The 13,580-nt window shown below is 36.2% G+C and overlaps 1 protein-coding gene across 1 annotated transcript in view; it reads right to left on the bottom strand.

The window, feature by feature from the left end:
- LOC124636073 (calpain-D) overlaps positions 1-2,300 on the bottom strand; it is a 28,441-nt gene extending 26,141 nt beyond the window's left edge. The window contains exon 1 of the mRNA XM_047172025.1: positions 1,934-2,300. Within this exon, the coding sequence (XP_047027981.1) occupies positions 1,934-2,172 (239 nt within the window). The 5' untranslated portion in view covers positions 2,173-2,300. The remainder of the gene's footprint in view (positions 1-1,933) is intronic.
- Between the last annotated feature and the right edge of the window lie 11,280 nt (positions 2,301-13,580).

The following is a 13,580-nucleotide window of genomic DNA, read 5'->3' as shown; positions in this document are numbered from 1 at the left end:
AAACACTTTAGGCCATTTGTACACTAGGACAAGTGCGCAGTAACTGTCCGTGCCTTGCATGCCTCACGGTCTAACAGGTTTTTGCTTACCTTGCACTCTGTCATAGATACTAACACGTGTCCCTAAGCTACTTTAGTAAAGGCAACTATAAACTTTTTGAAAGTTTCCTATGTGGTTGGTTGTTTTCAGCGGGTGATACAGGTACGGTTGCCGCAATTTTATGGCAATCTGCATAATTCATCATATACGTACATACTTATGTCAGATTCTTCAGACAGGAAATCTATATTCATTTTATATGTATTTGACTGTAGCAACTATTCAGTACTTATATGAAATGAACTCATTATCCCCACAAACTATGCTTGCATCTGGGGAATGGGTTCACTTGTAAATTGGTTTAGAATAACTGATTTTAAGGGATGTAACTCACACATTACTTGTTATTGATGATAAATAAATACCAGAAGAACATGTGTAGTAAGGCTAAATACTACCAAACACCTTTCTAAAAATGCTTGATAATGATAACGCAAAAATAATGTTTGAAAATGTTGCCAAACTTTAATTTTATTTGAAGTATAACAGCATCCTTCCTTCCTTCTCTGTATGAGAAGAAGCTTGTTCCTAGCAGTAGGACAGTATAAATACTGACAATGATGACAATAATAGTCTAGCAACAAACACGCACATAGAATAATTACTTCAATAACAATTTCCTTTCAGGAACAATAGTACTGAGTAAATTAGTCTACATAATATCACATATCAAATAATGAGCCATTTCCTTTCATTTATTAATTCAATGTTAATGTTTTGCTACTAAAATTTCATAGGTATTATTACATTTAATAATAGCAAGCAGTTTCTCACGGTTTAACCGTGTCCTTTGAAAAGTTCTTCCCGTAAACAAATAAAATATATCTTATGTCACTCTCGGGCAAGATCAAATAAATACGAATTCTGTTGGGATTAATGATTTTCGTGTTCATATATCGATGGAATTTATATAAGGTCAAATGTTTCTGAGTGGGTGTCCAGGGGATAAGTATATTTAAATTATTTAGAAGAATAATATTGCCGCAACTGTGTGAAAATCTTTCACCAAAACATTTATGGAGCTTTTTTAGAAACCATTTTTAGAGCTATTATCAGTAAATCATTTCAACAAAACTGTCTATGACTAAATAGAACATTAAGATTTATGTCATAATGTACTTCATTACAATTTACCAGATATTATGTCCTACATATTAGGACCTTTTTTGAAATAAACTGATGTTAATTGTTTAGTATGCTTGTGAACCACAATGTACAAAGCCTAGAATTATTGTGATAGAAAAAAAATAACATTGATTTTGAATGAAGAGTTACCAAACAAAAGGTTTGTATGAGACTAGAAAAGACACAAAAACAATGCAAAATCTATCTTTTTGGGCCTTACCTGTTTATTATACTGTAAAGTATACTCTTATAGGGGAACAATGGTTTAAAATAGGCATTTTTCACCACTAAAAATTGACGTTTTAAAAAATTAAAATTGAAAATGACTTGTTCCTCCCACACTAACTTACCAACATAAATTACAACACCTACAGGCACTGTTCACATAAATTCTACTTCGAATTACATGAGAATACTAATCAAGGGCCGATCGCAACGAAATGAACAGCTAATCAATCGAAAATGCCCAACAATACATACCTACACACATCGCGATACAACAGCACATACAATCACATATTTAACACAATTGCTGACACACAAATGCCCAAAACTGCACGTTAACATCTAATTTAGTTAATGAACTAGCTTCAACTGCGCACAACAATGTAATACAATAGAAATATAACCTAAAATACGGGTCACGAAAAATCGATAATTTCCTGACAGAAACTGAAAGACGGCGACTTACAAGAAAAATAAAACACACCTGTTAAAGCTATTTTCAGTTGGTATGACGATCGCTTCGGAGCCAGGTGTAGTTCCTTCGCTTTTTCCAGTTCGCGAGGTATATTCCGGTGATGAATCTCGACAATTTTCTTTAAATACTTCACTGTCATGACTCGATACTCGCTTTGTACCACATTTTAAACACTTCACACTCTCTGTTGGGTTGATCTGGCCGCACGTCTGACAATGCCATTGCAGCACCGATGCGATTGAGCCCATTTTAATTCACACATGGCTATGATACCATATCAAGGCGTCGTTTTATGAAAACAAATTCAGATTTGAGAAAAACGAAAACAGCTGATCCACCATGTTGTTTGTGTATAACTTTTTTTTATGTAGGCACGCGACGCGTCGTCGAGATAGGAAATTGTTTTCGGTTTTATCGGTTTTTTTATTCTTTTTTTACAAAGTAATTTTGATTCACATTATTTTCAATAAAGTTATATATTTTATCATACGCGAGGACTTTAAAGTTTAAAATAAATATTAACTTCATCCTAGCTAGTGACATCTATTGATATTTAAGCGAAACATGTGTTCGTATTTAGTGTCTAAAGATGTTAATAGATGGCGCTTCTTTAAATATAAACCTGAAGCCATTTAATGAAATTCGCTTCTTTCGTTACTTAAAATAATACTTGAGAGTCGTTTTGTAAAATATTAACAACTCAAATAAAATGCCTGAAACTTCCTCCTGAGTCTGACAGATACTATGCTGACCGCATCAAGTCGGATCAGCCAAACGTGAGATTATCGCGCACAAGTACCTATACATACTTACCTACGTACCTACGTCCAGGTCAAACTGAGAACCTCCTTTTTGAAGTCGGTTAAGATATATGGTATAAAATTGCGTACTATTTATACATCAAAATAAACTTTTCTCTTGGCTGTGGCCTCTTTTTGTAAGCCAGTGCTCTAGCCTCGCCTAGCCGTCTTCAATCCGTGCCCCGTAGTAGGACTTAGCTCCTAAAATCCATTAAGGCTAGTCGCACAGACAGACTAATGAAATTGATAACATAGAGAGGGTACGTCCCTTTGCGTGTAGTAAAAAGTAGATCATTTATTAATACTAAGATACAATTTTATTTTTAGTTAGTTTTAGGTACTTACATACTTAGGTACCTCTAGGAAAATGAAAGTCAAATTCAAAATATAAATAATCACAAAATATATAAGTAGGTAAGCCATTTTTATTACATGTTGCATTTAATTAAATGTACATAATTAAGAAGCTATAGTACCTACATACAAACAATGAAACTTAACAATAACTACAGTACTTTAAAACCGTAAACCACTGCAAAATAATAATTCGGAGAAAAGCTCCGTTTTAATAATAAGCAACTTTGATTATTATTGATCTCGACACGCAACAAAAGCTTCGCAAAATAAGGCAGGTATTAAAATTAACAGCAGCATTTATTTACACTATCCATCATGAATGATTAAAGGCCCAAAGTTTCATAAAATAGCCGTTCATATCAATTCCAATGCAATAACTTAAAAAAAACCGTCCGTAATATCCCTATATTGCCAGCTGATAAATTTTGAATTATCGTCATTTCTCATAGAGCATTGAACTTACTGGAACCGCAATCACTTCTTGAGGCCAAACCCCTTTATGAAATCGTCTGCCAATTTACAGGATGGGGGCGAGGCGAATCAACAAATAGTGATAGCTTTTTTTTTTAACGACGTCAAAAATCATCAAATGACCCCTCACGCTGTGGGTTAGCAGCGGTGAGGGAGTGTCAGACTCTTACTGACTAAAAACCGTCGTGTTCCGTCATAGGCCTTTTATGTACCAGGGCCGCGGTATCTCTTTCGAACAACCCGCAGCCCCAAATAGTGATAGCTCACTTATACATTTTCGATCACATTGTCACTCACACACACGACAAAATTGACAAACATAAACATAAACTTGACGCACATATACACTCTTACGAGTAGCTATGGCTGACGATCGTACCGTTGGCATGGAAGAATGCATAGCAATGGCGTCTCCGATTAGTTTGATGTTCCAAGTTCCCCCACTACGGTATTACGGAATTACGGATGTGCAAACGGATTTCATAAAGTACTTTTAGGGGGTGTGCACATTTGCGTTTAACGGTTTCGCAATAAGTCTTCAGTTCTTGTTGGTAATGTGTTCCGGGGTGGTTGATAGCTGATATTTCTATGCTTATCGCTTTCCTGGGAAGTTAGATAGGAATTTAATGATTTCTTGTTAAGTTAAAACGGTTTATAAAAACGTCACATGAAAGTAAAGTTACCTATGTAGATGAAACGTTAACTTATCAAAATCTAAGCACATCATTTTATTAGTATCATAATTTTATTTAGTAGGTTACTTGCCCACATATCTACTTACATAAAGTTAAGAAAAAAAACGTTAAGCATTTCAGATTCGTACAATAACACGAAAAATTAATATAAATGGATTTCTTTTTTTTATTTTTGGAAATTAAACCTAAAAAACAAGTTTTCCAAGAGTAGGTAAAACCCATGAACAGAGCCAATAGTTCCCAATGATTGTCATTGGCAAAACTTCACGCACCACAGTCCCTCTATGAAATCCCGAAATCCCATTACCATTTGCATTTCCTTTACCGTTAAGCATAAACGTGATTAAACAACAATTCTGATCTAAGCTTAGAGCATGTAACACATCGGAGACGCCGTTGCTTTACCTTCCCTTCTGTCAAAGAACGTTGATCATAGGTATGCCTTTTACTGAAAGACTGGTAATTGAAGCCGATTTACTGGCGCTTGTCTGCGCTTGTCCATTTTGTTTTTCTGTCATTTGCTTCATGTTGCCTTCATCGTAACCTGGTCCTTTCTTCCAGAACCAATTTGAATTCGGCTGCCAAGTTTCTTTCTTTTTACGATCATACTCGTACTTGCCCAATGTGTACTTTGAGCTTAATTATTCTTAAACGTGGTCACAAGTGTGAGCCGTCATCATTTCTGTGCATTATTAAATTAAATTGGCAACATTTCTACATACAGATTTGTGCTCATAGCGGCTCCTGTTGGTTAAACGATCTAAGAACAATTGTGATCTAACCACGCAGTCAGACCCGCATCAGACTAAGTTCACAGACCGTTAAAGCACGGTTAAAGCTAGTGCACATTATCGTACTGAAGCACGACAATCAGAGGGTATTTCATTGCAATCCAGCAGAATCGTGCAAACAAACGAGCCATTACTTCGTTCCAAATTCAAATTTGTTGTTGGATTTTAAGATGATTTTGATATTAGGATGAATGTGATTGCCTTTGCTTGGTGTAATAACCGGTATTTATCGATTGAAAAACCGATTTTTTTGCAGCAAGTTCTGAATATTTGCACCACAATAAAATTGCTACTACTGGATTAATAAGTTGATATTTTACGGATCTGACTCGTTTAAATCATATACCGAAATACACACAAATCCCTACAAATAAACCAAAACAGCATAATATTAATGTGATCACAGCTTATATTGCAATTTAAGCCGATAATTATGCGCACTGTCCACTGTAGCATACCTAAGTGGATGTGAGAGGCCATTCGCTACAGAACCAGCGATGTTACTTTAAATTATGTCATGCAACTGTCAAACGCATGACGTCTGTCAATGACAGTTATGGCGCATGGCCCACTAGATTTGGTGAAGCGGCCATGTTGCGTGATTTCATGTGTATTAAGGGAGAAGTGATAAATAAAGGTAATTAAGTCAATAGTAGATGGTTTCTCGAGGTTCTATCTGCGTTACAAGGGTACTTACCTACTTTGCACACCAGGGTAAAAAGTTACCGTTCTCAGCATCTAGAATATGTTTTGGCATGAAAGCGTGTCAGATAGATAAGAGCTACTGTCGAATTTATAGGACCTAACATATTTTGTCCATATACAAAAAGTTGTAAATAAATAACTTTTCGTACTATTGGCAAAATGATTTTCAAAATCGGTTACTTAGACCCCCCACAACGTCACAAACTATTTACTTCCAATACCTAACCCATTGGCCCAATTCAATATACTTACATAATTTATTCAAATTATGAACGCTATGAAAAATTATACCACTACGAAAACAGATGGGTATGAATGAAATTTCCCTGTAACTCACAAAGGCTTATTTAATCAATCTTACTCAAATACAATACAGAGTGGGTTTTGCATATTTTTTTATGCCAAAACTAATCTATCTAAAGCCTTGCATGAGGCATGAAAAGCACCTGTGGATTTATTATCCTGAAAATCTTTAATATACTAAAACCAACCTTATTCCTTACACGCTAGAGTTGAAAGTTCATTGCAGATTATTGTTTAGGTTTTCGGCAACCATTTTGTCCGGTAGTATAATCCATCTTTATCAGATGTTGACGCTTTTGTTTCTGCGAGGAAATGCATCGCTCAAAGGGCTTTTTGATATCAAAACGTCATATTTTTGTGAATTTAGGTTATGTAGAAAAGTCACATAAGGACTAGGTAGGTCTAGGCTCTAGGTCTGTTAAGTAGAAGACATTTTCAAATCATCATATTCATCTCCCGAGCTTTTTCCTAACTATGTTGGGATCGGCTTCCAGTCTAACCTGATGCAGCTGAGAACCAGTGTTTTGCAAGAGGAGTGACTGCCTATCTGACCTCCTCAACCCGGTTACCCGAGCAACCCAATACCCCTTGTTTAGACTGGTGTCAGACTTACTGGCTTCTGACTACCCGTAACGACTGCCAAGGATGTTCACTGACAGCCGGGACCTACAGTTTAACGTACCATCCGAAACACAGTCATTGGTGTCTAAGATATACTTAGTGGAAGGTATGATGAATGATATTTATAAATCCCCTCAAAATCCTTAAATCTGATTACCACGAATAACAGGAACAAGCTTCTGCTTCGTCACTGCGGTGTATCGCGTCCTTTTTCCACAATGGATGACCCACGCTTTGTGCAACTGGCCTATATTATGAGCTTTCTTGAAGAATGTTATCAGCATTATAACACTGATTTGTCTTTTTCTGTTTACTAATCGATATGAATAAATACTTCTGACTGTCTACCATGTTGTCAACTGCCTATCGAGTTATGTTAAAACTGCTTTTCTATCTTGAAAAACGGCTCAAAAATCATCTGCTTAGCCTTGTTCCAATTATGTTGTGGTTGATTTCCAGTCTAAACTGACGCAGCTGAGTAACACGGATACTACGTTTAGACACTGAGGGGTATAAATATTATATAGGTACCTGATTATAAAAGAAAATAAATATTATCATACAATCTCGATGACTAAGTTACTTTGAAAAAATAAAGGATAAAATAACATCTATCTAAAAAGAAAAAGAAGCCATTATCTTGATGCAATACACTCAATGTAGGTAGGTAATCAATCATACAATATTGTATTTGTACACATTATTCACATACGGGAATACTAGCTTATTCCCGCTGTTCCACCTGCTTCCCGGGGAATAACATACGTCACTGGATAAAAAGAAGTCAGTATTTTAGTAGGTAGATAGTAGACTTTGTCGATATGATACCGGCTGGATACTTAATCGTTGTAATGAGTGCACTATCATTCATCTCCATACTGATTTATGAGCCCGATCAAATTAGCCGATTTTTTGTTTATTACAGATAGAATTAGAGCCCCATACAAGTCCAACGGGGCTCAGCTTGTCCAAGGCCTGCGGGATTGTTCGAAAGAGTTACCGCGGCCCTGGTAGATAAAAGGCCTACCACGGAACATGATGGGTTTCAGTCAGTAAGAGTCTGACACTCCCTCACCGCTGCTAACCCTCAGCGGGAGGAGTCATTTGATGATTTGCCATCTACTATCTCTGGTATGCAAAACAAGCGATGAATAGAATATTAAAACTAAATAGTGTGCTGTACGTGTGATTTTAAAACTGTGTGTGTTCCCAATAAAATCAGGTGTAAACACCATTGAAGTAGAAAATTACTTGAAAAAAAAAAGAAATTGGTACGGAATGAAAACTCGAGAAAATCGAAGGCGGTACCTATGGGGCGGAAACAGTGATTCTTTCCATTTTGTTGTAAAAGGCTCCGGTGAAACGCTTCGACCTGTGGTCCGCGATTTCTTGGTGTTTATATAGGCTTGGTTTACATGCCTTGAAAAATATTTTGGTGTTTAAAACAAATACATATTTTGATTATAATGTTATGTAAGATATAAGTCCCAAATACCTACATTGAAAATGTCTTAGTCACGAAGAATAAACTTTTAAATAGAGAAATTACGGTGTTTTTACTTAATTGCTTTGTCTAGAAGTCGTTTTATAACATGACAATTAAATGGCCCACGCCAGTTATTCATACTATTGTAGGAGCCTAGAAGAAATTACTTTGAAACCATTTTTATTTGACCTATATCTATAGTTAGGTACAAGTCGTCATCACCTACAATGTCGGTTTCATAATAACAACAAATGCAGTCCACAAAACTATAGTTTCGTGTCGAAACACAAGTGGTATCTTAAAACCGTCATCTGTCAAATCTATGTAGAATCTTCCTTAAGTCTGTGGTATCCCAACAACGACAAAGCTAATCTAAACTTTACTGCTAGGAGTTAAGGTTGAAAATGGATTGGTATACTTGTCTTAAGGGATAAGTCTTGGCCCTCGGTCATTAAAAGGGGATGAAGGGATGATGTATCAGGCTGGTATTAGCCCTTTGTGTTTCAGTGTTACAGGAACAATGATTATAATGAAAGCTTTTTATATGCGGATCGATTTCAATGTCTTCTTACTTACATACTTAAGGAGAATTAGTTTCAGAGGCAATTTAATTGAATGCTGTCCCGTATTTATTTCAATTGTTTACCTTTATTTTATGTAGATTGTGTCCATAGAAAATACAATACATAATTTATTATAGTGCATACAATTTATGAACACAAACAATGCTGTAATCATATAACCTAAAATACAATAGTTTTCAGTAAAACGCAGCCAAGCATTCAGATTTGATTTTGTCGACATTTCGACATACAGCTGTTTACTACACATAGTTTGAATCCTAACGCATACATATTTTCATATTTCAATATTCAACTTATCAAATGATTCATTACTGAATGACAGAAAAGGATAAAAATGTTTATTTCAAAGAAAAATGGCGGAATGCCACATACGCTTCAATCGTAATTGAGTCGGGATTGGACATCATCGGTCATCGTACGATCGCTGTCAATTAGGACGACGCCCTAGAAGAAAAACGCATCGCGCCATCGTACGATCGCTCCCAATTAGGACGACGCCATCCACGGGTGCAGCGTTCTTGATGCGAAGCCTTTTCTGCTTAATGTCATCGAGCCAGGCTTCGTCATATTTTGCACTTTGTTATAATGTCGATGATAAATGAATGTGAAACAGTTATGATAAGTTGAATATTGAAATATGAAAATATGTATGCGTTAGGATTCAAACTATGTGTAGTAAACAGCTGTATGTCGAAATGTCGACAAAATCAAATCTGAATGCTTGGCTGCGTTTAACTGAAAACTATTGTATTTTAGGTTATATGATTACAGCATTGTTTGTGTTCATAAATTGTATGCACTATAATAAATTATGTATTGTATTGTCTGCAAATGATTTATGATTGCAATATGATTGTAGAGCAAACTACCGTATAGACCAAAATAGCAGACCAATCGCAAACCAATCGAATGTAGGATATCGAATCGAACCTAGTTAGAATACGATTGGTCTTATATTAGTAGCAAAATGCCCGATATGGTTAAAACTGCTATTGCGATTAAATTTCTATTCTATTTTGTTATTATTAACTTAGGAGAATCGGGCCCCAGTTGCCATGGCAACTCTATAAGCATCATAGATTCCATGGCATAACAACACAATTGGTTCACAGGTGTGTGTCATAGCCATAGCGAATAGCGAATCTATTGCTATTATCCCTGTGGGGTAATTACGCCCTAGGGGATTCGAGTATGGCAACTAACCGCAGACGTGGTTCCACGGTAATTGGATCTGTAAATATTGCATTGAGATTATACTGTAAGTAAAGAAAGCTAGCAAGAAAAAACTAGCTTCGTTGAGCTTTGTTCGTGAGAACCTTCTCCTTTTTGGGAAGTTGGTCAAAAATGTATGTAAAAAGTACATAGAGTTTGTAAGTGGGGTCTTTATATACAATTCAGGCAAATTATAGACCTATCAGCAACTGTTTAGATTTAAGATTATGTAATAAAATAATAATTAACAACTTATTTATTATTTTTATTTATGTGTCTTTATCAGTTATCTTATATAAAGAAATGAATTGCTGTTCCTTAGACTGGCTGAAACTCGAGAATGGCTGGACCGATTTGGCATTGTTTTTTTCGTTTTAAAATATTTGTAGAGGTCCAGAGAAGGTTTAAAAACGATATGAAGTTCGCGGGATCAGCTAGTTTAATAATAAAAAGAAGCGTGACGTTAGTCAAAGTCATCCATATGGTAGCAAAATACGTTCCGATTGGTCTAAGCCATAAGCATACCCATCTGGCTTCGTCTATCGTATTTACCATAATTCGACGTCCCGATATATCGATTAACCCCACGAGAAAAGGGGTAAATTTATGCAAGTAATATTCTTTAAAGTAAGGGCCTGTACAATAGATATGATAGGATTACCCAAACCACCCCGATATACCCTCGGGGATCATTAGTAGCGATTGAAGGGTAGTTGGCCTTTGGCCGGCTCACCTGGGTGCTAATTTAATTGGTGTATGTATGTGTGGGTGTATTTTATCATAATCATCACCCCATTTGCTTCCTAAAGTGAAGTAAAATCATATTTAATAGCGTCCAGGCGGAATATTTATTTTGACAAGCATGATTAGGCCAAACACTAAGTAACTGAGGCAACATGTTGAGAAAAATATCGGAAACGACATTATTTTCTCTGTAAATACCTGTTTTTGTCTTTCTAAGTATACCTTAGACACCAATGGCTGATGAAAAGGTGAAGGAAAACATCTGGAGGAAATCTGGACTGATTGATTCAGCAAGCGTGGTGATTAACGCTCAATCCTTCTCTGTGTGAGAGGAGGCCTGTACCCAGCAGTGGACGATAAAAAAGCTGTAACAGACAGACAGACAGAAATATCGGTTTATAAACAAATATTTTAAAAAATATTGATTTCGTATTTTTCATATACCCTTAACCTTCATATGGTGAACAGGCTTTGGGATATTTCCTTCCTCCCCATTCTACGTCATCACAAAACACCCAGCGCCAAAAATGTAGTCTTCAGTTCGAATAGGGCTCCCATACAACAAACATGATGTTTTTGTCCGTTTTATAAATTATGGTACATGTATTACACAACAGATTTTATCTCTAATGTTGACGCGTCTCGGGCTGGACGCTAAACGCAATCATATGAGTACCTAAACATAAACCGTCTTACCACAAAAACTTTTTAACGTCAGTTTAAGACTTGTCTAAAAAAATGTCAAATTATGACGTTGACATAAGGTTCATTTTGGAGCCACATTTTTTTTCGACAAGTGTAAAACAGTTGTTAAAGTTTTTGTAGTAAAGCCAATAATGTTATTTCTTGTTTTACATTGTGTGTTCCATGTAAGCCGTCCCTAAAACTTTGGATTGCACAAACACCGATTACACACAGCGTGGGCCGATTTCAAAGAAAAGTGAGGAAATAACAAATTGTTACATCTTATTGGAAAAGGTGCCCAAATAATATTGCACCAAAATGTATGTTTGTATGTAGGTATCTACTCGAAGGCATGTGTTTGGTAGGTGGGACCTATCTATTTCTTTTATGGCAACGTACCAAATTGTAACTATTAAAAAAAAAAAAACATAAACTCTATGGTGTCTTTTTTTAATTCGCTGAATAATTCGAACATAATAATACTTAGGTCCTTAAATCCCTAACATAAGCTGGGAATATGTTACGCAGACTGAACGATACTTAGGCAATTCGGCAATTTCATATTCTCAACACTTTATCCTTAAAATATTCAACTACCTTACAAAGAATCACAATTGTCCGTACCGCTCTCAATAAAAGCTTCCCTCTAAATTATAAATAAAATTCTCAATAGGGATACATGGACACTAGGGAAATGCAGGTAATGCACTACGTAGTAAGGGGATGCACGGCGATGTAAGGGGATGCAGGGGGATGCACAATTTATTGCGTCGTAAACGTCCGATGTAATCCCCTTAAATTGCACGGAGGTGTAGCAAGTGAGGCAATTTGTTTTGTATATGTGTAATTAGCCTGTCCGAGGGTGGTTTAATATTTTTTTAGAAGAAACATAGTTGGGTTGTTGATTTGTGTTCCTAAACTAGAACGTAAGATGTCATATCGTTCATGTGTCAGAATATACTTTTCTATTTCTTAAGAGATATTTTAAAACCTTATTATTCAAAATTACAATACAAATATGGGACAGAAGTTTATTTATTTATTTATTTATTTTTACAACAACATCATCACTATCATTACAGGTTTCCCTAATTCAATAGTGTGGTACAAAAATTATAATATTTTCATTGGCAAACTATCATCATTGTGATTTTTGCGAACTCATTCAGAGAGCAAGTAAAAATATCGATTCTGTCCGCTACCTCGTTGAGTACACGTAATGTACGTGTTAATGGAGCTTTCCCCAACAAGTTCGTCCTAGCAGCCGGTATTACAAACAGACTCGGCCGTCGCCTTCGCGACACGTATTTGTCGGGCACGCACAGTTTAAGTTCCTTTAGAACCCCTGGATTTGATATCTTACCGCGCCATAATTTAAATATGTACGTGGCAAGAGCCATGTCCCTCCTAGTTTCCAATTTATTGTATCCAACCATGCCTATAACAAACAAGGTCGGATACATCAAAGGATAAAAAGGATATACACCATAAAGATTCAGGTACAGAAACCTAGCATATTTATTTTGAATACGTTCCAGCATGAGACTATACTTAGCTTCATGTGGAGCCCAGATGATTGCGTTACTCTCTAGCTGACTTCTTACCAATGTATTATATAAAGCAGATAGTACAGACACATTTGTAAATTCTCCTGCTCGACGAAGTACAAAACCTAGACTCCTATAAGCTTTTTTGCAAACATTTAAAATGTGATTACGAAATGTCAGCTCAGCGTTAATATTCACTCCCAAATCTCGTACAGAATCGGTTCTTTGAAGCGGTGTATCGTCCAGCTTGTACTTGTAGGTTACTGGGGCTTTCATACGACCAAAACTGATAACCGAGCATTTAGACTTGTTGAAAAACAATTTGTTTCTCTTGCTCCATTCAGCTACCCTATCCACGTCTTCTTGAAAGCGCTCACAATCTTGTTCTTCCCTTACTGCTCGTAAGATCTTAAGATCATCAGCGTACAACAGACAGATGGCACCCCTGACGACGTCCGGCAGATCATTGATCATCAAAATGAATTGAAGAGGTCCCAAATTGCTGCCCTGACTTACGCCTGATCTGGTATAGTAGGGCTCCGTAAGTTATAAAAGAATACAGGAATTTATACAAGACAGTCTATAATTGTACATATTTGTATCGGTTTAGAGACAATATACTGAGCTCGAGATAGCTGAAGTAAAATCTTTACACT

The sequence above is a fragment of the Helicoverpa zea genome, chromosome 13, assembly GCF_022581195.2.
Source record: "Helicoverpa zea isolate HzStark_Cry1AcR chromosome 13, ilHelZeax1.1, whole genome shotgun sequence".
Classification (NCBI taxonomy): Eukaryota; Metazoa; Arthropoda; class Insecta; order Lepidoptera; family Noctuidae; genus Helicoverpa; species Helicoverpa zea.
The sequence above is the reverse complement of the archived record's forward strand: the minus strand, read 5'-3'. Positions and strand labels throughout refer to the sequence as shown.